Below are 27370 nucleotides of genomic sequence, written 5' to 3'. Positions count from 1 at the left end.
GACAGAAACATGAGACAGTATTCGGCATGTGATACGTTCATGCCAATAAGGTACCTGTTTGGATACTCCTTGATGATCTGATATATGCTAATCTGAATGGTTTCATTCTCAAAGCGGCTGTTGCTTCGATCTTTGTATATCCGGAATTCGGCTGCTGTCACTGCCTCTCCATGTGGGATCTGAGTAAGGTCAAAGCGAAACTCTTTGTAGTGCCTTCGCTGGTGGGAGAAGTCCTTGTCCCTTTCAACTGTAAGAAAAAGAGTTGAACGTAAATAGAGAGGCGAAATGAGTGCCCATTCCATGATTAATAGAGTGTTCCCTGTGCTTGGAAGTAAACAAACAGGACAATATAAAACTGTGCAAATAATAAAACCACAAGCCCAGACATGCTTCCAGTTAAAGGAAATTCCATCAGCCCAGTGTCTTCAGTTCAAAAGAAAAAAAAAAAACCTCGATGGCTTTTATACAAATTCCAGAAGCTGGAGTGGAAAGAATATCAAAAAAAGCTGAAAGGGGACATGTTGTAAAGTAGCAAGAAATATGGACAAACTAAAAGCTGCGAAAGGATTTAGGACTTCAGTGTAGCCATAAGCACATCAGTAGTATGTCAGAGTCATAGATACCTTTGGAAAACACTAATTGCAGCTAATAACCAGGCAGGTGAGAGGAATGCTGCTCATTTCTGCTCAGTGTAATAAATTCTGAAGTGGTACTAAAGTACACTGTGACAACTATATATTTAAGAAGCAGTTACATCATATAAATTAACACATGTTGTACTCTAATGGCATAAGTGTCATCTTGCCAGTGGTCAGAAGCAGGAGCTGTGAATCAGGGCCGAGTGGTTCTGGCACCCCAGCAGCAAAGGGAGAACACTCCTGGCTTGAAGAAGTCTCCTCAGACCTGCAGGGGTGGGCAGGTGCAGCTCCCACTGCTTTTGATACTGCCACCATTTAAAATAAAAAAGTTAACCTCATCATTGCTTGATTCAGGATCACACAGAATTTTAAGGGCCAGTAAGCAGACAATTTTAATTTATTTGAGTTTTACAACTGATTTGGGGTTAATTCCATTGTCTGCTGCAGTTCTGACCAAGTTAGGAGTGACTTTTGCAATGGAATATGTGTTTTGATATGGTAGTGGAACGTACAGGCCACAGTACTGGCTGATGACCATTGTATGGAAGTAATACTTCAAATTTTATGGATGTGGAAAGCAAAATGATCCATGGTTTCCATGGCCACAAAGTGCAATGTGTCATTGATCTCTGAAGAAACTGTGCTTTATGAGAAGAGAGAATCTCTCACTTCTGGAGAAGTTTTACCTTCTTTGTGAGATAGGTGCTTTGTTTGTACTGATGGTGGTAAAGCCTAAAACACTCAGAACTGGGATGCTGTTTGGATAATCAGCTAAACATTTATGACTGCATCCAGCTATGCTGAATGTCCCCTTCTGTAACTCCTACTCTTTTATTACATTTTAGTATTAATGGTCCCCAGATCTGAGAGAACAACGTCAGTTCTGAAAAAGTGCATATTTAGATCACCGCTACATGTATAAATAATAAAATGTGTAAGTTATTACAATATATATTTACACTTATATGTTTAGGTATGTGTGTACACTCAAGCAATTTTGTCTACATACACAACATGCATATGTTCATATTTGTGTTTAAATATATATATATATTTATCTATAAACCTGCACGTGTGTATTATTATAATGTATATGTGGTCTTACAAAATAGAAATGTATTAAAAAAATACACTTTGGGCTTGCCTTATAAAGGTGCAGTTGTGGCCATATTAAAGTTAGAGCCATTGAAGGAAAAGTATTTAAATTCTTTTTAGAGCAGTAGTTACTAGTTAAGTCACCTGTAGCCCTGTAGCTAGCCTTTTACAGTGCTTTCATGCTTTCAAAAATGTAAACTATCATTTTCATCAGCATATATTTTTTAAAAATGTACAAATCTATGTTGCCTTAAAATCTACCAAAATAAAATATATAGGCTATAGGAACACTTTATCTTCAGTGAAAATGAACTTTCTCGTGGTTGACAAAAGGAAAATTGTCTGCTAACTGTGAGGTTTACTTGGCTCAAGCGTGTATTTAGCTTACATGGGTTTGCCGTCGTACACCATGTAGAAAAAGTAAAGCAGAAAAGAGGCAGAAACATGTAAACTGGCTGGTCTGAACCTGAAGATGAATGGGCTGCTACTGAAGAGAAACAGGATACAGTCTATTTAGCAGCTTCACTGCCCAGTTCTAAAATGTGAGAGATATACAGAGATCTGACTTGAGGTTTGGGGGTTGTTTGATTTTTATTTTTTTTAATGTCCATGTAAAGCTTTTCATTTCAGAGAGAACTTGGCAGAGATTAGCATATGCAAATGCACTGAACTGGGGAGGACTTTTTCTAGTACAGAGTCACTGCAAGTTTCCAAGGTTATAACTGAGCATTTTGACACTGACATGGAACAGATATGTCAATACTCTTCAAATGAGAAATATACTAAAGGCAGACATATAATGTAGCAATCCTTTCTGATATCTCTGGTTAGTATTTATTCAACAGGTATTTACGAGCATGCATGGGTAACTAAGCCCTACTCACCATGTGTAAGTATTGGAGAAATGGATGTCAAATAAAAGGTTTAAATGCCAGTGCTCCTGGCTTGTTTCATTTTTATTTGGATTTGAGGTTTCCTTTTGTCTAGTTTCTTACAAGTACCCTCTAATTAGTAATATTAGTTTGGAAATAGCAGTTTTCTCCCTATATATTATACTTTGGTCAGAACTGTCTGCAATACCAGCAGTGGGGCTCTCTCAGAACCAGTCACAACTACTAAAAGCATACTGATAGCTTCCTGATGGGCCTGAAATTAATTTTACAGCTCACACAGATAGCACTTATCTGTGTTTCCATGTATATCCAAGGTTAAACCTCAACAAGACAGCACCGCCATCTGAACGGAACACAAGTTCAAAAATTCCTTGGATAAAGACAGTTTTTACAGACAGGCCAGGACTTGGGAGTAGCAACAGCCTGCAGAAATGAAGGGTTGCAGGAAACAGTCACTGGACACTGAAAAACCCCAGCCCAGGGAGGTCTCACTCTCCGTAATGAAGCCAGAATCTCAAATTGCGAATTTCTGTTGGCCAATGTACAAAATGTAAAAACAAATTTTACAAATTTAGACAAGTTAAGATCTTGCATTATATAGTAGACCGTAAAAAAAAAAGTAGCGATGGTGATGTTGCAATAATGACTAATGGCTAGAATGATAGCCAAGTTATAAAAGCAAAATGTTATTTAATGATATTGAGTATTTTAATACTGAAAATAATACACAAGTCTTGATCCCTTCTGCATTTGATAAATGCCTTGTCAGGGAAGACCATGAATGCTCAGTAGGGTATCTCTCAGCTCCTTTGTCCTGCTGAAAAGGCATGAGTGCAGGGGGGCACCTTGTCTCAAATATTTTTATTTCACATGTGAGAGCTTTTCAACACTGGCAGCCCAAAAAGTACAGGTTAAGATCTTTGAGTATGCAGTTGTTCCAGAGCGTTCTCATGTCATTCCAGCTCTGCTTGGTTCATCTGCCAAAATGCATCTCTGTGGGACCGATCACAGCATCTAAAAACCAGTTGACCAGAAAATCAGGAAGTCCTTTTTTAACCATTGGAGGAATATAATCTTTCTAAGTAAAAGTAACTAGAATGTTAGGGTCAATGCTGATTACAACAAAATTCTTCATTTGCTCTCATTGATCAGAATTCTTAGCATAGACTTATAATTTTTTTTTTTTATATATATACCACCTGAAACTAATAGATGTACCACTACGATTACATCAGACAAATCATGGCTCAGGGGAATATCACAAACACCTGTGTGTAAGATGGGAAAGAAAGATATTTTCCACCCATGTGGCAAACTGATGAAATATTCATACTGTATTAACACTAAGCCCAACTCTAAGAAGCAAGAAGACAAATTTACACCAAAAATATACTTGGGAAAAAGGGTCATCTTTTACATCAGGAGAAAATACTATGTATTAATTTTCATTAGCAAAAGTATTTGCCTTCTGGGAAAAAAATAATACACAAAGCACGTGTACGGATGGACAGTATAATAAGTAATCAGTATTTTACCAATTCAGCTATAAATGTCTGATTAACCATTGACTAAGCTTAAAAAATGTAAAAAGTGCTAGCAATGGGTTTAGGTCATAGTGCACGAGGGACTATGAGACGTGCTCTTTCATTAGTGATTAGCTCCCCACTGACATGTGCTTTACTTTTCCTGAAGAGGTTGGTATGTGGTGACACATAGGGAAAGTGAAAACTTCTTTGGCAAACCAGGGAACAAACCAAAGATATGTTGTAATAAGCTGATTTTTCAATGGAAGATCTCGACTAGATTCACAAAGAGTGAAACCTCACTAGTCAATGTCACTGTTTAACTACTAGATATACATGCCAAGGCAAAACAGAGGGTCTTACAGACAGTTGGTAACTATAAGGGGCCATTTACACTAATCTCACTGAATTTCGTTGTTTGACTCTGAATTCTTTGTATAAGCACTAAGTAAACTGGTCAGTTTTAATCATTTTAAGGTGATAAAGGTTACAGTAAGCTGATACACTACAAACGACACTCATTTACATCTTGAATATAATGAAATGATAGTTTATCTACAGTGAACACTTGTGGTTATCTGACAAAAACAGGTCAAAGGTTCCAGGCGTTTTCTCCTGAAATTACTCAGTGCTGCCTCTAATGACTGATAATTGAAAGCAGAGGCTGGAAATATCAAATGTGGTAGGTGACAGATAAGCAACAGATTAATGCAAGTACTCTGTTACAGGACACTAAAAGGTCAGAGGCCCTAGGAATTAGCTATTGTGCTACTGTGAAAAGACAGACATCAAATAACTGTTTACCTCATTCTTGCTCTTCTCTCCAGCATTCAAATTCTAGAAACATGTTCTCTCTTCCAAGATTAAGCTATTTAAAGTGACTCACTTCTTACAAATAAGGCAACAAGCATTTTTGTAGGGCATGTGGATAGGAGAAAAGATGTGATCCTAGGGAAGAATGCAGGATATATATATATTTTTTTAAAAAAAAAAAAAAAAACAACCAAAACAGCTATGCTATTTGTAAATATTTTAATGAAATGCAGCAGAGAGAGGTTAAGGAGGACATCCATCAGAACATCATTCTCAGCTGAGGAGACCAGAAAACATATTTAAATAAATATATTTTAAAGTTTGTAGTTTTGTTTAGTCCTTTACATGGTAGGAAATTAATATTAACTTTAGAAACTTAGATTAAGCTTATCTCAGCAAGTATATCTTTCATCTTTTTACTCTGGAAGTCCTAAAAATCAAAAGCTAATTCAAAGTTTGTTGAAATAAATTACAGATTTTTCATTCTGCACATTGGCCTTTGAATGAGGACTACAGTCTTCTAAAAAAAAAAAAGATTCTAAATCAGGCAGGTTTTTAAAGTCCAAAATACTTTCCCAAAGTGATTATTAAAAAAAAAACCAAGTAGACAATTTATACACTTGTCTAAGCACTACTGCATTAATAGGTTTAATCTGTTCTATGGAATGGTAGGAATCCTGGTCTAGACTCAGGAAATCTATTTTGAGTTGAACATTGAAATTGATAAAAATAGTCACCTGTCCTTAAAGGATTGTTTCAGACACCAGAGACAGCCGCCTGATATAGTCAGTGGAGAGACACTTCTGTTTGTTAAGGGTCAACTGTCTTGCACCAGCCAGTAAGAAGAGCAGAGGTGTTTATCTACATTTCCCCTTTAGTCATCTGAAGCTCCAGAGAATAGGACTAAGAGATAGCCCTTGGTCCATCAAAGGGCATTTCAATCCCTATCAGCTGCTTTCAACCTAACAGCCAGGGTGCTGAACAGCCCAGATGTGGGACATCCCAGGCCCTTGCACAGAAGAAATACATGGGTTGGGACTCAAAATGAGAATGAATTAAGTTTTTGCTCCCACATCTGATTTTTTAATTCGTTTGACATTAGGCATGGACTAGATAATCATTCATCTGAGTGTTTTAGCTACAAAGCTTCAGTTATACGCCCACCAGCTTGTTCTTCTTTTAATACTAAGTCTTCTGCATTTCTTTTAACCAATTTTCAGCAGAGTGAGGAAGGCCAGTGCCCCCATGCATATTCTGTAGGCAGTAGTAAGGGAAAGTGGCTGATAGATGCTTAATAACCCTTCATTTCCCTCTCCATCTCCCTTCCCATGCTGAGGTAGGAAAACACATTGCAGAGGCCTCAGTTATGTCTGTCCATGTGTCTTGGGGATGTTCAGAATTTAGTTTTGGAACTGAGATCTTTTGGGAACTCGTCTCCAATCAAAATGGATCAGCCCATACTCAAAGCTCAAGAGCAGACGTATAAGGACGTGGCAGAAAGCCATGGCCTCTCTCAGCTCAGTGCCCACCACGACTGACACAGGTGCCAACAGAGCTCCGGTGGGAACCCGCTGCCACCCAGGTGCAGGGCCACAGGCGGGGCCCTGCTCTGACCCCAGTGCCGACCGGCGGCAGCGAGCGCTCCCGTGGGAGCTGCACCCGGGCAGAGGGGATGCTCTGCTCAGTGACAGCTCTGGGGAGGGGGGAGGGGGCTGGGGAGCACCAGGGTCAGGGAGCCAGAGAGAGACACTACTGGGATCACACCCTGCCTTCCCGAGACAGCCCCAATGGGCAGACAGATGCGTGACGTGGGGGATTCCCTATCCTCTCTCCGCCTGGCTGAATGCAGTGACGTAGGGGACAGGGGGCAATGGGGACAAGTTCCTGCCTGGCACAGCAAGTGTGTCCCCTCTGTGGCCACCCCACCGCCCCAGCTGGTGTGAGGCTTGGCGGGTGGCACCGAGCAGTAACGAGGAGGGTGGTTCGCCTAGCATGGAGGTGTCGCCCGGGCTAAGTCGGCCAATGCCCTGGGTCAAAACTGCTTCCGTGAGGTAAAAAAGACGGGTCATTGCCATCGGAGACTCCCTGCTGAAGGGAACAGAAGGCCCCGTGTGCAGGCTGGACCCACTTCTCAGGGCAGTCTGCTGCCTCCCTGGGGCTTCCTACCGTCCTACAGCCCTCAGATTATTGTCCGTCATTGATTTTTCAGGTAGGCAGCAATGAAGGTGCAACAAGAAGTCTGCAGAGACTCAAAAGAGACTTCAAGGCCTTGGGACAGTTGGTTAAAGGATCAGGAGCGCAAGTGATGTTCTCCTCTATCCTTCCAGTTGCAGGGAATGATGAGGGAGGAAACAGGAAGAGCCAGCAGATCGATACCTGGCTCTGAGCCTGGTGCCACCGGCAGAATTTTGGGTTTTTTTTATCATGGCTTGGTCTACACAACACCAGGCCTGCTGGCAACAGATGGGGTACTCCTGTCTCAAAGGGGGGAAAGTGTCTTTGCACAGGAGTTAGCAGGGCTTATTGAAAGGGCTTTAAACTAGATTTGAAGGGGGAAAGGGAGAAAAACAGGCTTGCTACAAATAAGCCTGGGAGCAGCATGCCAACGTTTGAGGGACAATGTACTGGCAAGGCCCTTCAGTCTGCAGTGCTAGGAGAAGCGGATCCATGCAGCAGTAAAGAAACAAATGTTACTAATGTGTCAGAAACCAAAGAAGCACCCAAGAATGGTCACATAGGAATTAGAGCTTCTCCCTCAAAAAGCTGGTGAAATCAATAACCCAACTGAAGTCCACCTACACCAGTACACACAACATGGGTAGCAAACAGGAGGAGCTGGAAGCCGTTGTGCAGCAGGAAAACTGTGAAAAAGTTGCCATCATGGAAACACGGTGGAATGACTGGCACAACTGAAGTGCTGCAATGGATAGTTATAAACTCCTCAAAAGGCAAGGAAGGAGAGGTGGTGGAGTAGCCCTGTAAGGAAGAGTTTTGATTGTCTAGAACTTAATTATGGTGACAATAGGGTGAAGTGTTTATAGGTGTTTGCCAGGGCTCAGCACTGGGACCAGTTCTGTTTAATATCTCTTTCAAAGATCTGGATGAGGGCATGGAGTGCACCCGCAGTAGGTCTGCAATGACACCAAGTTTGGGCAGGAGTGTTGATATCTTCTTGAGGGCAGGAAGGCTCTGCAGTGGCATCTGGACAAGCTGGACCGATGGGCAGAGGCCAGCTGTGCGAGGGTCAAGAAGGCTCAGTGCTGGGTCCTGCACTTGGCTCACAATAAGCCCACACAGCGCTACAGGCCCAGGGAAGAGCGGCTGGGAAGCTGCCGGGTGGAAAAGGACATGGGGCTGTTTGTCAACAGCCAACTGAACGTGAGCCAGCAGTGTGCCCAGGTGGCCCAGGCAGCCCAGAGCACCCTGGCTGGTATCAGAAAGAGCGTGGGCAGCGGGACTAGGGAAGTGATCGTCCCCCTGTCCTCAGCACTGGTGGGGCTGCACCTCAAATCCTGTGTTCAGCTTTGGGCCCCTCAGTACAGGAAAGACGTCAAGGTGCTGGAGGGCGTCCAGAGAAGGGCAATGGAGCTGGTGAAGGGTCTGGAGCACAAGTCCTGTGAGGAACAGCTGAGGGAACTGGGGTTGTTTAGTCTGGAGAAAAGGAGGCTCAAGGAGGACCTTGTCACTCTCTACAACTGCCTGAAAGCACGAGGTGGGTGTTGGTCTCTTCTCCCAAGTAACAAGTGATAGGACAAGAGGAAACGACCTGGGATTGTGCCAGGGGAGGTTTAGACTGGATATTAAGAAGAATTTCTTCAGTGAAAGGGTGGTCAAGCATTGCAACAGGCTGCCCAGGGAAGTGGAGTCACCACTCCTGTAGCCATTTAAAAGACATGTAGATGTGGCACTTATGGACATGGTTTAGTGCTAGGTTCATGTTTGGACCTGATGATCTTAAAGGTCTTTCCCAACAGAAATGATTCTAAGGTTCTGTGATTCCCTAAATCAAAGATGTAGGCAGACAATGAAAATAGGTGTCCCAAAACTTACATTCCACATGTATCCTATTTTGAATATGAAACTCATTGTTAGGAACTTAATCCAAGTTCTGATCCCCTTCCACCTGCAGCAAAACTATTTCCATAATCAATAGGAGTTTTACTTAACTAGGGAGGGCAAGTCTGCAGAAACTTAATTTTTTTTCATTGCAACAGATCTGTTTGTTAATAACTGCTTTATTGCACTACTATATATTTGAGTTTCTCTGTATTTATTATTATTAGACTGGTTATATTTAAAGTAATTATAGATTAACAGATGTGGTTTTGAAAGAATGATGTAAATTGCTTTTACATAAAATATACTTACTAGAACCCAAAGCTGAAACTTGATAGGTCATGTTCTGATGCAAGTTACACAGCTGTAAATTTAGAGTTATTTCACTAAAATCTCTATTTTCAGGTCAGCTACTGACATCAATGAGCAGCATTTGGCTATGTTGCTTAACTAAATCAGGAGCAGTGAAAATTGTTTAATAAAATACTGTGCAGTTAGTGGCAGTTTCAATAAACAAAAAATCACCTATTGTTTATTGAATCCAGACTTTTAATGGTAGAACATCCCTTCCATAACTGCACAGATTTACTGAACTGTATGAATTGTGAAGTAATTCAAGTCAAGATAAAGTTAATGAAAAAAACCCTTAAGTAACTGCAACAGAATCTAAAGCAAGAATGAAAAGGAAAACCATAACTAAAAATTAAAAAACAATAATACATTGTCTGGACTTTTTTCAAGCACATATCATTTTCTTTCTTTATCCTTCATAGAAGAAATATATTTCAATATCCCATACTTTATTAAAAAAAAAAGTTAGAATATTCATGTATCTTACACAAGAATTGAATATTACATCATTTGAGAATGACCAGGAAAGAACTGTTTTAATATTTAAATGTTAATTTCTTAAGTTTGTTTTTGTAGTCAATACGATCTGATACATTCTTATCAATTAACGAAACATACATTTGAAAAAGTCAAAATAGTTTGAAACATGGAATTATTCTTATGGTGCACTTTGAAATTATATGATTTCCACTTTATAATCCCCTCAAAATGTACATTCAGTGTATGCAACTTTAGTAAGTGGTAGGCAGCAACTGGGCAAATAATAGAAGTCACAAAAACCTGGTAGAATATAAGTGAATATGTAAAAAGATAATTTTTTTCAGTAATTATTTTAGGAATTGGAGCACAATTAGTTATTAAAAGCTTCCAGCATTCACCCTGAGCAGGAAAGAGTTCCCAGGAACCATGCAACAGTGCCTTCCAGCAGCTGTTGTATGCACAGACCTAAAGATATGCATTGACCAAAAAGGCGTAACTGTGCTTGGCTTTCTCACACATAATCTCCCTGGTGTTCTGTACACTGTGAGGTTACCTATGATGCCTTCTTGTTACTTTACACTAAAATATGGGATAAAATAGGTGGTTTAATAGAATTGCTGATCTTCATTCAATAGCCAATGTTTTGTTGAAAATTTCATTGGTAAACATACGTTATTCATCAATTTAGTCTTCTTCCAAGTCAAAGGCACTTGCCCAACAAGTCAAAACGAGTTCTATGCTGCAGCTGCTCCAATAATACTTAAATGCTGGAAGGCTTTCAGTTGTTGGATACAGAATAAGCGGAAAAGCAACACCCTGTTTGTCTTATGTTAGTTTGATCCTGACCAATGCAAGAGGAGGAGTGAGTAACCAGAATAAAGAAATTGAGTTTTGGAAGTGGACAGAATTATGGGTCTAAGTCTGGGTATTATCATAATTCTAATATAAAACTAAGTTGACGAAGTCATTCCTTGAAATCTAATTTTTCTTCTGATTTCGATAGTATAGTGCCCTGTATACTTCAGCCTCCCAAATGGAACCTTTCACTTCAATTTTTCAGCTGTACCATGAAGCAGAACAAAAGGTACACTGCATATATGTGCTTTTTAATTCTACTAACAGTGGTAGAATGAGTCTCAGCTGAATCTTCATCCATAAATTTTGCAGTTGAAAGTGCAGCTGGTCACAGCTTCTAGGATTAACAGTAATACGTCTTATTTGGACCTATTTTGTACTGTCAGTAGTAACATATGCCAAAAGAGAGAAGCATGGCAGCCAAGGGTCTGGGAGGAGGCGATGAAGGAAAAATCACATTCAGTTTCCTATTTTGAATGTAGTAAGGACCCTGTAATTTCTTAATTGTTTTAAGTCACACTGTATTACAAAGGCACTCCAATCACACATACCTATGTTAAAAATACGTATCTACTGGATTTTTGGTTGTGCTAATTTTAATCAATGATAAATAAATCTTTACTTGAAAGAATAGAACAGATCAGAGAAAAGATCACTGTATTATGTAGTTCTGAGCTAATGTATAGATAAATTAGCTAATCCTTATACCACCATGCCTGAGGCTGTTAATTTTGTTTACATTTTCAGTGATGTCTATTTTGCCTGGGCTTTGGCAAAGCCGGTACATTTTGATACCATCTGTCAATAGGCTTTCATTTTTTCTCATATTTAATTTTGTTTTTCTCTAATCACAGATCATCACAAAGAAAACTAACAATTATTCCCAGGTTTCTGACTGTGTGTGAAAGTCAGGATGTCAGACCAACACAACCTCAAGGTTAACAAATGACAGAGAAAAAGATCCCTCTTGGGTTCAGCTGCAACTGAACAGGAACAAAAGTTATACCTCTGGGATCCAACGGTCAGAAAATAGGTGTAAGCTCTAACTGTTTTGACACTGTAAAAGTATACAGATGGAACATAACTTCTGAGGAGGGTGAAAGGGCATATATCATCATAGGGCAACTGGCAGGGGAGTAAAAGCTAAACATTAAAGCCCACTCTATCTTCCCACATCTCCTTAGTTCCTGCTGATGTTAACCCTCTGCTCACTTAGAGATGGCAAGTCACTCCACCATTTACCGTTCACACATGGATGTCTAATAAATGCTACCCATTTTCCACCGTGAAATTTTTTGCAATAGCTTCTATGAAAGTTGTATCTGTGTGCCAAACTGGATATGACTAGATAGGAACTGTTTTCTGCCTACCATGTCCTCACATCTGAGTATTTTAATGTTACCTATACCCATTAACACTGACCAAACATTCCATAAAAAACCGTCCAGCTGTAACAGTGATGAAGAAGGAAACCTTCAAGAACATCTCATTTAGAGAGTATAAAAATGCTTTATTACATATTAATAAATTTAAAATTATGTTTATATGCTGTATTATAGATGGGATATTAAATACTTTTAGAAAAATAGCTGATCACAGGCCATGCACTTAGCTGGTATGGCAGCATGGCTCAAATGAATTCAGATCCTCAGATTTATACCGTGTGTGCACAAATGTATACTGGACTAATCGCTGTACTGAGTCTGACCAAAAAAATTAAGAATGTAAAGAGAATGGAATTTCATCTTGAATAAATCGTTAGCCCTCATTTTGAAGGCTTGCCCTGATCATGCTTGCTATTGGCCAACACCAAAGACCCACCTAAGAGAGCCCGAGCAGTGGTGCTGAGAAACAGTTATGGGGCCAGAAGCACTGCAGGGACTGGGCCTCCCAGACATTACACCCAGGAGCAATCAAGAGGAAGATGAGGAGGAAGAGCAGCCAGGATACTGGGCAGCAGTGGTGAGGAGTGGCACTTCCAGGCAGAAGGTTTAACAGCCAGTTTGGGAGCTGGCTGTGATTTTAATAGCTTGTTACACTGATTCAGACTGCACCCTCTCTTCTGCAGTTCTGGTAACCTAATCTGATCATGATTTATTCTCACAGTGAGAGATTATTTCACCCACATGTAATCCCCCATATGGAATAAGTGCCCTCAACAAGAAGGAAACACCACCTGGATTTTGTTTTTTTTTTTTTCCTGAAAGAAAGTTAAATCTTACCAAAGTTAATGAACATTTCAACCCTCTTTCAGGGAAGAAACTCACTGACTGTTAGTGAATTAAAAGACCTCTGTGTTGGCCATCCAGCATTACACCTGCACTGCCAGAGGAAAGGAAAAACAATCTTCACAGAAAACATCTGTGCCATGAAAAAGCTGAGATCATCTCTGGGTAACGTGACAATAGGTGGTGATCCCTCAGAGTAGGTTACTTCGGACACCCTAAGGGAGAGAGGTGCTGGAGTTTCAAAATTACATAAAAAGCAAGAAAATAATTTCCAAAGTAGAAAGAAAAAGCATGACAGTTTGAGCATACAGAATTGTTCATCCAACAATTGTCTGAGTAAGGTCACCACTCCACTCAAAAAAAACCTAAGAATGATTGATGATTGGTGTCAATGCATAAGAATAAGATCCCATCCCCCATCTCTGCAACCACTCTATCAGAGTCACAGAATGGCTGAGGTTGGACGGGACCTCAGGAGGTCATCTGCTCCAATCAGCCTGCTCAGGGAGGGCCACCTAGAGCTGGTTGTCCAGGATCCTGTATTTTCACTGTTATTCCACCTGGGACTGCATTTCTCATATTCCTCGCCAAGTTACTTACAAACACAATACCATTGTAGAGGTATCTATAGGTGTAACACACTCAAGAACAGCAAGGATGATCTCATGAAGCTTGGATTATATGTTATAATACTGGCTTCTCTCCACTCCTAATAGCTAAGCTCATGTGTCTCACACAAAATTTGGATGTATTTCTGAGCAGAGTGTAAGACCAAGCAGGGAGTGGGAACTGACCACTAACATAGTGCTTTTATTTTAAATGCAGTCTTTTTGGTACACCACCATTAACAATGTTTGGCATGCATTTTACAGCATCCGATCAGCCTTTACCTTTGCAGATGTTTGCACTAAACCTTTGTTTCTACTAGGGTTAGAAGTGACTACTGCCCTAATCTTTGGTGATAGGCCTGCTTTTCTTTTTCAAGCCATTTAGAACCACCTGTTGCTCATCCCCAAAACTGCAGGCATCACAGTCTCTTCTTTTGGGGGCTTGCTTGCATTCCCATTTTGATGAGAGCACGCTCTCTACCTGTGGACAAGCTGAAGCAGCATGGTTTGATGGGGTCCATGCTAGATCTTATTGACCCAAGGTGATGTAATGTTAATAAAAGAAGCTTCATTCCTGTACAGCAGCAGATGGTAATGTAAACACAGGATGAACAGGTCATCACTTACTTGGGTGTAGTGCCCATGGAGCCAAGTTTTCAATTTATATGTGTGCCTGTTTCATTGATTTGAGTCCTATGATGAATGCTTTTTACATTAGGTCTCTCCTGTACACATACAGATGCTAATAAGCACATCCTTTGTATTTTTCCATTTGTAAGGAATACATACAAATATGGAGAAAGCAAAACACAACTGCTGGGAAAGCAAACCGAGGGCAATATATTGTTAATTTTAATTGCATTACTCCCTCTGTTCTGACCCAGTGAATTGCGACATGGACTTGATCTACTTGGTATTCAGTCCATAGCATAAACCGCCTCTGGATTTTCCATTACCATATGTATAAACATATATACGCACATACATATACATTTCATAAAATATTATTTAAAATATATATATATATACTATATTATACTATATATATATATAATCTCCTTATAAGTGTGTTCTCATTACAATATACAGCCTCAATAAACATGATTATTAATTTAATAGTTTAAGAAGTGATTAAAAAATATTACTTTTTGAAGACAGATAGTTGATAGCTATAAGGTGACATTAATAAAGGAGCACCCCAAGGAATCAAAGAAAAGAAAACATTATTCTGAAATCATACATAATTTTAAACTACTTTGATAAACAATACTATGTTGTGTCACATTACACGAATTCCTCAAAATTCTGAAAAGTAAACCAACCCACCCTGAAAGTCATCATATTTAATTGTATGATTTCAGTTACACTTACTATTGCTTTACACCAAAGATGATTTAAACTTTATGATCTTTTAATACATTAGGACGATATTCAGCAAATTCTGTTTTCTTTTTAACCATATAAGCTTGTAACTTAAATCAGCATTTAAAAAACATTTAGCTATGCAAATGCAATTGTTTGTAGTTGAACTCTTAAGTTTAACCTTTGCTACCTGAAAGACTTAGTACAGACTTTTAGCCTTACCAACAATACTGTTCAGTTCATGGTGATAATCATGGGCAGTACTGTGTCAGCCTAGAGTCTCACAGCACAAGTAACTTGAATATGACTCATGCTGGATGATAAAGCATTTACAATAATGCCATAATTATGTGTAGTTTACTACTACAGACAATTAATTCTTCACGGCACTTCATTCTCCAGTAAGTCTAAAACACTAACAGTGTTTTAATAAAATAAAATTGCAAGTATATTCTTTTGCCTTGTGATCCTTAAAGTCTTAGGACTAGATGTCCACGTGGTATTATTGTTTTATAGTTTCTATTCCTTTATTTCTTCATTAATTTTTGGAAATCAAGTTTACTATAAACTTGTTTATAAGTTTATGGAAAGTGAGCTATGAAACAACAACAGTAAAGGAAGCATATGCATGTGTGTATATATATTGTCTTTAGTGAGAAGAGAAGCAATATGGTCAACCCAATGTGTTTCAAAAGCCATCAGCTATATAAGAAGTGTTCAGAGTTGCTTTCTGGGTCTTTAGAATGCCTATTTTCAAGAACAGCATCTGGTTTTGGATGTTGATTTGTTTTCAGTTTTGTTTTTCTGCAACTACAGGGAATAATTGCTGCTCTTTAGTGAAACCTCAGATGTGCCCATAAATCATCAATGCACAGAAAAATCTCACAGCAAACATTACACAAGTCTCAAAAATCTCATGGGAACTGGCAGTTCTAGGGAAGCGTAAGGACCTCTGAAGTTTTGGAAAACCACAGAGAGATCACTTGTGTCAACAGAGGCTTATCTTTTTTATATCATATGTGAACTTCAGCCTTGCAGTACTGTTGATCGGTCTCTCACTCCTCCCTTGATCTTTTTGGAGAAAGCTCCAAGCCAAGAATCAGAGAGGATTCTGCCCTCTCAGTACAAAGAAAATTTTGTGATTTTGTTCTCAGAAGTACCAAGGATCCTAAATGGATAAGGAACAGTTTAAGGATCCAATTTTGCAATCAATTAGACAAGGCACAGCTCTTATTGACCTAGCTACGGCATTACTCAGCACCTCATACCACTGAATTCTGCTGCCGTTTTAGTCTTCAGCTCTTTGGAGCAGATCCATAAACTCTCCTCCTTATTTCAAAACGTTACAACAGGATGTAATTAAGTACAATTAACAAGGAGGTCAAACGGTCATCTGATAAACACTGGCCCAAACAGGCAGCTTGAAAGGTCAGTGCTGCTAAAGCCACATAGTGTTGATGGGAAAGAATATTATGATTTAAGGGGGAAAAAATCCCAATGACTAAAACTGAAGAGATTTACATGCTTTCTATATTACATACACAAAGCCGTGCACACAGACTTATAGGCATGCACACATGCCTCAGAGGGGCACAAATCTGTATCCTGAGATTAAGAACTAAATTAGCCACACATCATGTCTCCATTGCACTAGATCTGAAATCTCTGTTTTGGTGCTTTAATTCCAGTGTTTCTTTTTCATTATTCTGTAAGAATGTTTTAAGAAAAAAGTAGACTTTTTGCCCTTATAGAAGGGCTTTTTTTAGCCCTTTCTAAAATAATGCTTGATATCACCATGAGGAAACGCAAGGTGTTGCAAGGAGCAAGGTCTTTTACAGAGCACACAGCCAGAGTAAAAAGAGGCATCACAAGATGAAAGCTATTCCAAAACTCTGCAAGGTCAATGAACGAGAGTACACAGAAGTGAAAATGAACACAGAATTATTTGCCCATCCTCACTCTATGGACTGGAAAACAGAAGCACGCTGTTCCCATTCTCTAGCTGAGGTTTTTCAGGTTTTTCCTATTCAGCTGCTCAGAGATTTCACTCTCTGACTTTCAGGTTTGGGATAAGCTGGGGCAGAGACACACCCACTGCAAAATATTTGCATCCATTTCATGTACAAGGCAACAAGGTAACCTGGTCAGGAGTAGTAGATTAACCTCTGGGATCACTAGCATGTTATGACTTGTCATTATTGACAGATACCCCAGCTGAGGTAACCTTGGGAACAACCTTCTCAAAGCTATGCTCCTGCTGAATCTCAGCCATCATAAATCACCAAAAGACTACAGCTGTCATGGGGTTGTATGCTGGCTTTGCTTTTGCTTCCCTGGCTTTATCATCCACACTACTGTTCTCCCACTCTTTGTCTCATCTAAAGATTTTGCAGACCCTGCCACTAGAATCCCAAGGCTACAGGCACCAGGTGCCATCAGGTGCCATCTTCCCGCAGCTCCAAAATCAGACTCACAAACAGTTCAGTGTCCATGCTTTTTCCCATTCTGTAGTCTAGGTTTGCCAGGACAGAATTTAACACCTCTACCTCCAAAACTGATGCCATCCATATCATGAGTCCAGAACAGTATCTTTCTGAAATGATTTTGCAGTACCTTATAGTTGAATACCTACTTATATTTCCCCCTCACTTTTCAAAAAGGGATGTTTTAAATGGATATGCCTAAACAAATTGTTATTCAATTATAATAATTACTCTGGATTAGGGGTACAGCTTTTCCAGATAATATGAACATAGCTTCATTAATTTAACTACAGTCAAATACATGAAGTGAGAGCAACAATAATTTCATTTGACAGACACTGTCTACAAAGGGATAGAATCACAGAATCACTGAATCTGGAAAAGATCGTCAGGTTGTCATGGGGTCTGAATGGGTAATATTGCTAAGTCAGATAAAGATAAACCTAAAAGAAATTTCAGCTATTCAAATTCCTACCTCCTTCTGATTCTTCTCCAAAAAGGAGAGTTAGATGGAAATTTGCTTCTGCCTAGCCACTGTTTGTCAGCTATGGTTATATATTGTGTATTAGCACTAGCTGTCCTGATTAGTTTTCTGGGCTCTGACTCATTAATAATTGTCTGTTTGCCCTGAATTACAGTGGGAAAAAGAGTCAAGCCACATTGTGGTAAGGTGCACATGCCACTGAGTTGTATAATAGTGGTTGATAAAGCCAAGTTCTCAATCTATTGCACTGGAGCAGTTGCTCAAAAAGAGTTGGGAAATAAACGTTTAGATTCACCTTTTGCAGCATCTCTCAATAATAGCAGGAAGTTTCTGAGTGGAGAGCTGATCTGTAAAGCTCTCCTTTTCTACTTGTTGTACAGTCATTTTTTTGTATAGAAACAAATTCATATTCGGTACAAAACACAAACCAGCTCCTTCTTGGTGTACCCCACCCACAATCTTAAATAATGTAGTTGTCAGGGTTGACAAGTTTTGCCTGCTGTAGCATTTCTGTGTTTTATAGGAAATTTTAACCAGGGGTGTTATTTTAAGAGATGAGCAAATGGGGAAACCCCATGGCCTAGCCAATAAAATATGAACTTTAGGTGCAATGGAGCACTCATAAATATGACTCAGAACAAGGGGATTCATTGTTTCTCCCGACCCCTTTTAGCTGCTCCTCTGATCTCAACCTCTCTGTGTGCGTCATGGCAACCCTCATCCTTTAACCTGCGGTTTTTAAAAGCTAGCTTCTACATTATTTATGGCTGCAAATGTTAGTAGCCCGTCTGTGTACTCCCTGCACACACATAGTGAAGGGTGGGGAGAGCTGCATTTCAGTTTGTGAGGACAAAAAATTTTGCCTGGGGAGCCAAGTGCCTGGGGAGGTTGAGGTAGCTGCTGTGCCATGAGGGATTGAGAAGAAAACTGCTCCCTTCACCTGCAAGGCTCACTGGAGAAGAAACTTGTATGTGGACTCACTTTCTCTTTCATTTGCACATTATCTAACTTTAGCATGGTTTTTTGCCCTTTCTTCTGTCGGCATGCACCTTCTCCCTACCATGATGAACTTCCCTCCACTTCTGTAACTCCACTGGTATGGGAAATGTTCCGAGTGCTACAACATCAAGTTCCATGTGAGGCACAAAGGAGCAGGACTAACTGTCCCAGTAATACCAGTTCCTGCAAAGGCTATTTCTCTGTTGTCAGCCTTTCCCATGCCCAGCAGGTCTGTGTCCAGCCCTGCACATTGGCCGTTGCCTTCCAAGAAGAGGGCTGTTCTCCCTGTAAAGTTTGGCCTGTGCTTTGCCATTTTTCTCTCATGCCTGCTCTCATTCCTTCCCTCCTCATCTCCTGCACTGTCGCCCAGTCTCCCCACTTCTTGGCCTTTAATCCCTTCTGCAGCCAAATGCCACTGACATAAAACTAAAGTTCAATGACCTTGCCTAGGCGGTGGGGGTTAGAGACAAGGAAAAGGACAAACAGGAGAGGATGGGGAAAAGTGTGGGAAATAATTATAAAGTCTGGTAGCAGCCAGAGCTCTCCTGAAGCCCTGGGGAGCCTTTCTTTAGCTGGAGGCTGCAATTGGCACTTCATAAACTGTTCATTCTCAGCTATGTAGAAACACCAGACAACACCTAGAATGATCAGACTGTAATCAATTTTCTGCAAAACTCTATTAGTTAGCGGGCCTATGAAAGCAAGCTGAAAGGAACCACCGTGGCTAAAAAGAGAAGAGAAAGGAACTGCCCATGTTGTAATTACCTCCATAACTCAGGCAGTAAGTAGGCAGGTAGCCATGGTAACATTCTTTGCATAATTTAACATTCAGAGAAAATAATAACAGGAGCAATAAGTGTGGGAGATCACGTATGTGCCAAAGTTGTCCTGTTACCTAAAAACCGGAGTTTCAGAGAAGAACCAAGAGGCTCTCCATCCACTCCATGGCAGGCGGATTCCTCCCCTACTACCCTCCACACAAAGGCATCTCCACAAGCCTCCCTCTTTCTTTTTCATGGCTAGCCAGTTACTTCAAGATTGTGTTTTCCTGGGAAAATATGCACTGTACAATACATACAATCACGACAACCCCACCCAAAGTCTGTGTTTAGTCTGGAAAGGAGCACTTTCTAAAGAAGAAGCGGAACTCGGTCAGCCGTTCTTCCCAATGGGAAAAATATTATTAATAATATATATTTTTATATATCCATCCATATACACACATATATATATATATAGCTTTTCACCATGCACGTCTAACCATCTGCTAAATCAGTTTCTCTTCAATTATCTGCAATTTCTTTCAAATCTGTCGGCAAGGAAAGTCAGACAGTTTTATACCCCAGTTAATGGAGAGCTTGACATTTTTTTGGCTGGGTAGACACAATAATTTACTTGGATTTAAAGTGTTAACTTTGGCAAAAAAATTAATTGACAGTTATAAAAACATTATTTTGTTAGATGATATTTATGGATCACACACAAACCTATTTTGAGGTAGAGCTACACAGTTCATAAGGTTCACGTAACATGAGAGATTTCAAAGGAAATATAATATATTTCAATATAAAACAACAAATGTAGTGTAATTCCAAAACGGAATATGGAGAATATTTCTTGCTCAAAATCAAAAACAATCCCTAACAACACACTCTGTCATCGCACAAAAATTGTTTAAAACTGCCTAATGAATTGTAAGGATGGGTGAGAATTTCTATGGAAAGACATCCCATGGGTAAAGTCCTTTTGTTTTTGAAATAAATAAACATATATTGCAAAAAAGCTGTCTTAATATTTAATTTTATCATAGAAAATTATTTCATAATTAATAGTTATTTCTATTGCCTGATTGTGTACCTAGGTCACAACAAGTTAGTTCAGCTTACTGATTTGGTGATGAAAATTTTATTAAGGGAAAAAAATCTTAGGATTTCAAGATGCCAAATGAGGTCTACTTTGGGTGAAGATTAAAGAAGAACCATTTGATCTAATTTGCTTTAAATTTTATGTAAAAGACTGAAAAAATCCATCTTATTGACTTTGGGTTGCCATTCAAAAAAACTTCACCAATATTTTCTCATTTTTTCTCAGTATTGATCCAATTCCACAATTAAAGGCATGAGGTCTATTTGTTATTTAACACATTTTATCTCTGTAATAGCATCCCCCTGTTCAAGGCAAGATAATAGCACTATTTCTGCACTTCAGTTAAGGCTGTGTCAATATTTTCATTAGAAGCCTGCATTTTACGGACTAAAACTGTACCACAGCCAAGGAAATTCATGTAAGGTTAAAATTAAGACAGCAACATCTGAAATTCAGTGGAAAAGAAAGTGTACTCATTCCTAAGCTTTGAGGAGAAAAGTTAATGATCCTAAGGCCTTTCTGTGTGTATCCTTCAAACCTAGCTCCCCTTCCACAGCTCCTGGCATTTTATAGCTTAGCACTCCATATCCCTCACTGATGATATGTTAGCTGTTAGTGGAAAGTTGTAGAAACTGAATTATTTTAATTTAAGAAAATAGCTACTATATACGCTGAAGGTCTGATTGCAGTTAGGAATTCTTTCTTTTTTGTGTGTAAGAAAACTATATTTGTACAGGTATTCGGTGTGGATCGACGTACTGTAGGTTTCTTAAAGTTTCTGCCATGTTAGCATTCTCCGATGAACACAATGGGCTGTAAATCTTGTGAATTTATGTATTTCCTTAGTGATTCAGGTTTTAAAGAAGAACATAATCTTCAAGATAGTGTACAAACTTGGTGTAGAGAATCTGGAGAAATATGAACAATCGTCTGTGCCTCAAACCAGCAAAAGGTCTGATTTAAGAACTGATCACAGCATGTGTGGTTTGAGGATTATTATAATTAAATTGCAGAACCATATTGTGTGTGAAAGAGAAAAGTTGTCCTTATGGGGTGTATTGGTTACTTTAAAATTCTCCGTCATATTTAATCCTTTTAAAAATCAGAATGTGTAGGTCAGGGTCACAAGTTTTCTAGTGATTTTCACATTTGAGTTAGTGAAATTAATTTTATATGTTAAGAAAGAAAACATGACAGAAAACCACAAAACTTGTATATATTTATCCTGTGTTATAGGAAGTTCATAACAATTCATAGGAAAATATTGAGAAAGAAAACAGAACTGCTTAGCAAATGCAGTAATCTGTTTAGAGAATAATTTACAGGTATGTTGTAAATAAATGAAAGTACAAGCCATTTGAATTGCATGAGAAGAAACACTTAAATGTACTGGATTTGATGATGACTTTTGTGCTAATGGAAAATTCAGTCCTAGAAATGTTTAAATGAAGTTTATAAAAGTGCTGCTGTTTCTCCAAGCCTCAGTCATGTACGTATTTTTTGTTCAATCCCTCTGTTTTGGTAAAAGGTGAAGAGTGGGAACACTAACATTCATCTTAACAAAGTCCTTCTCTAACCAAATTTTGAGTGAGCAGAAAAGTGAGTGGGACTATATGAGTATTATTTGTCTGTTCTCTGAGGAACAGGGTATCCTATATATGTCATTTTGGGAGACTGGCCAAAAAGAAGATGCCAGAACTCTAAACAGCCAGGGCTTTGCAACAATATAATAAAATATAACAATAGGATAAAAAAAAAACCACCCAGTGAGGAAAACAAAGTCCTGAACTTGTAGGTGATATAAGCAGATCTTTGAAAACCTCAATGTATTTATTGGAGGATTTATTCTTTGACTGCTGGACCAACCCCAGTTAACTCTTCTGTTACACTCATCGATATTTATGGAGAGCTGCCAATGCACACAGTCTTATATAAAATACAGGACAAGACATAGTCTCTGTCTTGTTGTATCATTCAAGAAAGAAAGAGATGAAAATTCTGGTATAAATTCCAGTATAAAGAGCAGGTGTTTACAATTTTAACTTCAGAAGTAAATTCAGTTTTGTTTTCCTCCCTGGTTGCTTGACAGAATTACAGTTGGCGTTCTCTTGATGATTATTTTTTGAATTTGTTTTTGAAAGTGAGGTATTTGCAACTCTTACAGGTTGATTTTTATCTAAATTAGCATATAAGTTTCAGTTTTTATTCTTTGATGTAAAATTATTCGTCCTTGAATCTTTTTTAACTTTCCTTTTTAATCTGATTCAGTCTTCTCATTCTTATGCTTAATAATTCCTATCCAACAACTCAGCTACATATTTCTTGTTTTAATATATGTGCCTTAAATTATTATAACTGGCTACATCTATATACAGAAGTTTCAATTTAAAATATCATGATGATTAATAAAGCTTTATAATTATACCTTATGTAATTAATGGTGTGCAAGTATGAACACGGTGACTACTATTTCCAGAGCAGATTAATTTGATGCAAGTTGACTGAGGCTTCACATCTAAAAGCAGTTGAGTTATTACTGTGCTGCATCAGCATTTATTGATTTTAAGGTACAGTGTTAGCATTCACTTATCACTGCATATTTTTCCCCATTGTACATTAAAAGAGCTTGCCCTCATCTGTCACAATCTCATACTGCATAAATCATATAAAATGGTTACCTATTTCCATGATTTATTTCATTTTTATGTTAATTATACTGAAACATAGGATTGTTTAATAAAAATGTTGAAGCTAATCTATATTGGTCATCAATATTTCTTACACATGTTACATGGTGGAATGTGTGATAAACCACAATATCCAACATGTATGGAAGGGCATTTAAAGTGAATTAGGATTTAGACTCACTTAGTGCTGAGACACATTTTAGTTTTACACAGGCAAAAAAAATCCTGGTATTTACACAGTTTTTTTTTGGAAGTTAATGGTGTCTATTAATCATAATCACTAGAAAAATAAAGCATCTCATCCCCAGTTCTCACAGTTTAGAAACATAAGATATGCTTTAGCTTCTCAGAATTACATTCTTAGGCTTCCCAACAAAATGAGACAAATATTAGAAACTTCTCAGCCAAGACAAGACACTCAGTGGAAACCTGCGTTCTTCCAGAGAGGGTTTTTGTCCGGGGAAGTGCAGCAGGATCAGGCTAGGACATATCTGACACTGAGCCTTCAAAGACTTCTACTCATGCACTGCAAGAAGTCCTTTTGAAATCAAAGATGTTTCATGAAATCAAAGGCTAGGTCCCATGTAAATAGTCCTCAGGGTCACTGGTGAAATGGTCTGCGACATATTTACTCTGGGTATTTCTCAGGACACACGAGGAAAATTTTTGCAGGATCAAGGTATTGACTTAGGAGATCAGAGCATTTCTTATTTTCCTTTATAACATTCCCATTTTAAATTCAGCTGACTCCAGATACTCTGGGTAAATTGAGGCATGCGATGATAACTTAAAAGTAATACCCAGATAATATGACACTTTCTTAAGGATGGAGAGCACATTTTCAAAAAACTGAGATTTCCGTTTTTTCTAATCTGCTGTTTCAGGGGCAAGAGTAACAAGCAAATGTATTGTAGAGTTATGGACATATGTTACTCTTAAGGAAAAAGATCTCAGAATTGAACACTTCCTTATCTGCCACATAATTAATGAAAAATAATTTTATTATTATGACAACTAAAGTCTAGGGTTTCATTTCCTAGAAATTCAAGTTGTTGAGGATTTTAGCATTTGGAAACATTTAATCCTGCAGAAAGGATTAAAGACCTGGTAGACATAAAAGGTACAGAATGTATGTGATAATCTGAAGGTATTTTGGAACGCGTGCTGTTGTTTAAAAAGTTTCTACAGAAAGTATTATCCTTAAAAGCAAGAGTTCATCAGATTTCATACTAGCTTATTGAGAAAGTTCAAATTTTCAATTATATCTCTTGCTATTTAGATCAAACAAGACAGGTTTTTTTAACTAACTTTATGAGTCCTGCAACATTTCAAATACTTATAAAAATAGTAAATACATTTCATGAATTATTTGAAGCTTTCTTAATGAGATTTAAGTTGCCTTCTATTAAAGAAATCTGTAACTGCTTTTTTAACCACAATGTAACTGGTAAGAATGTTTATTATACTCAGAAGCCAATATAATTTATTTTTATCAGGTTTTGTGTCTGTATTGATATCATTTTCAAAAGCATTCTTTGCTTGCATGTTTCTGGTGTTTAATACTCTACTTGTTATTTAATTTATTTATGACACAGAAAATAAGAACCAGTGCAGACTCTGAGCACCATGGCAGTATAATAAAACACAGTCTGTGGTTATTAAATAGAAATAACAAAGAAACAGCAACAGATTATTTAAAATCCAGCCATCCAGCTGTAAGGATAATAAAACTCTGACTCTTACCAACAGAAAAAAAACCCACAAATAACCTAAGAAGTATTTTTTTTTTTTTGGGGGGGGGGGGTAGGGGGGTGGAAATTGCTTAACTTTTCCCTTCTCATAACTTTGTAGGCTTTAAAATATTAACAACTGATATTTGTTCATGTCTGAGCTTTAAGCAAAACAGTGAGGGAAATAACCAAGCAATAGACATAAGTGTTTGATTTTTTAAGATTTAAAAAAAAAAAAAAAAAAAAAAGGAGTTAGTTGGCCTAAGGCTAGAATTTTCATTACATCAATGAAAGAAAGAAAACAGAAGCCAGCAGAGGGGAGTTATAGAAACTGACTTTATATAAACAGTGAGAAAAATCTTTTTCCTTGGCCACCTACAACGTAGCTATTTACCGTCAGTACAACTTTTCTTTTACCAGTGGCACAGCAGCCCAGGCCCAATCCTGCCATTTCAGAGCAGGTTATGGTCCGGCCGAAAGGTTTGCCCCTTGCAAGATCAGGTTAACAGTTTGTCAAATAGAGCAAAAACAAAAAAAATTTTCCACGTACCTAAATTGACAAAGCTCATGACCATGTCAGCATCATTCAGAAAGTTGGTGTCGTGCAGGCTGGCTAAGGGAGGATTCTGTGTAGTCAGGGGGGTCATGCGAGATAATTGTATTCTCCGTGAATATCCATTTGGAGAGGCAGGGTATCCTTTCCGTATCCCTCTGCTTTCCCCTGCCATTGATCCCTTTAGTGAATACTCCAGCTCCTCAGTATCCTCTTCATTTGTCATGGCATTATACAGGTCCAGCATGAAGAGGGGTGCAGAAGAAGCCTGCTTTCCTGGTGAAAATGGCCTGGGTCTGTGAGGTAAACCCAGGATAGAGAGAATCTCTCTCTGAATCTCCCTTCTCTCATGGTTCCGCAGCCTCCTGTAAATAAAACTTGAATGGACATGATTGTCTCCTAAACCTCCCTGTGCGTGACCCACCAGAACCCAGCAATTCCAGAGCAAGCCCACAAAAGCTTTGAGCGCAGTTAGGTTCATCTTTGAAAAGAAAAAGAACAAGGAAAAAAAAATCTAAAAAATCTTTTCTCCTACTTGTTCTGAGTTCCTATGAGGTCTGCTTTCCCAGTGGCTGAAAAACAAAATTTACCTATTCTTCATGTCAATGTCATCTCTAAACGTAACATCTTTGGTGATTTCTCTCCCCCCACCCTGTTTAAATATTATGGAATGTGTCAGGTTGCAGTTATTTCTAAGAAAGCTGAAATTCAGATTTCCAATTTTCCACTGTTGTTATCGTTTTTTCTGCATTTATGGAGCAGAAGACCAGTATTTTGTCAGTTGACCTAGGCATTCCTATATAAACCTTAGATAACCAGGTCTTTGGTGGGGAGCTGTATTAGCAAGAGCTGTTCTTCTGACACATTGTAGTTCCCAGAGTTATCTTCCCTCGTTATTCTGAGTTCTTCGTACACCTTGCGCTCTTCCCAAGATAAAATCCTGAGTCACAGATTTGTCTTGATCTGTACCTTGGTGGTGTAACACATATTTGTCCAGCAGCCTGGTGATAACTTTAACATCTTTTGAATCGCTTGAGTGTAAAGTAATTCTAAAGCATGTACTAATCAAATTAATGTGTTGCCATGAATTTACTCGCAAAAAAAACCCTTCTGTAAATCCATTCAACCCTTTTCAGCTTCTGAACTGTTATTTCCAACTCTAGCAGGCACAAATATAACAGCTCTCTTCAAGAGAGATCTAAAGACTAATGTAAGCACAACCCTGCTGGGAAAGAAGAGGCTTCTCATTGTAATTTGAAACGGGTATAGCAAAAAAGTCCTTAACCCTTCTCTTGCCAGACAGAGCTTTAAACCTCCCCCCCCCCCCCCCCCCCCCCAGTTTACAGTAATATACCTAATTGTGCCTATCGGGTGTTTTTTTCCTAACAGCTTGCAGAATCAGTTTTAACTTTAATGTTTTTAGGATATGCAGATAGCTAAAGGCATGGCGTAATGTGGAAGCTCTTGTGAGTCTCCTTACGAGTCTATGGTTTAGTAAACTTGGATAGGAAACTCTCTTAACAGACTAAAATAGCATCTCATTAATTCAAGAAATGTTTATATTTTAGGTAAGTTTAGCAAACAAAGGTGACCTTTTTAATAAACTCCATAGGAAATTTTGTCAATAAGGCTTGATTCACTCTTTTCTAAAAATGTTGGGAATGCA

The 27370-nt window shown here is 38.6% G+C and overlaps 1 protein-coding gene across 2 annotated transcripts in view; it reads right to left on the bottom strand.

The window, feature by feature from the left end:
- The window catches only part of BMP5 (bone morphogenetic protein 5), a 60577-nt gene extending 33685 nt beyond the window's left edge, over positions 1 to 26892 (bottom strand). The window contains exons 1-3 of one of the 2 annotated variants that reach the window (XM_040599001.1): positions 26674 to 26892; positions 25702 to 26069; positions 55 to 247 (exon numbers count right to left, since the gene is read on the bottom strand). In XM_040599001.1, the coding sequence (XP_040454935.1) occupies positions 55 to 247; positions 25702 to 25951 (443 nt within the window). In that variant the 5' untranslated portion in view covers positions 25952 to 26069; positions 26674 to 26892. Of the gene's footprint in view, positions 1 to 54; positions 248 to 25701 lie in introns of both variants that reach the window. The other variant, XM_040599000.1, reaches the window with a different exon arrangement.
- Between the last annotated feature and the right edge of the window lie 478 nt (positions 26893 to 27370).

Source organism: Falco naumanni, chromosome 6 (genome assembly GCF_017639655.2).
Source record: "Falco naumanni isolate bFalNau1 chromosome 6, bFalNau1.pat, whole genome shotgun sequence".
NCBI classification, from domain to species: domain Eukaryota; kingdom Metazoa; phylum Chordata; class Aves; order Falconiformes; family Falconidae; genus Falco; species Falco naumanni.
This window is presented reverse-complemented; position numbering and strand designations above follow the sequence as displayed.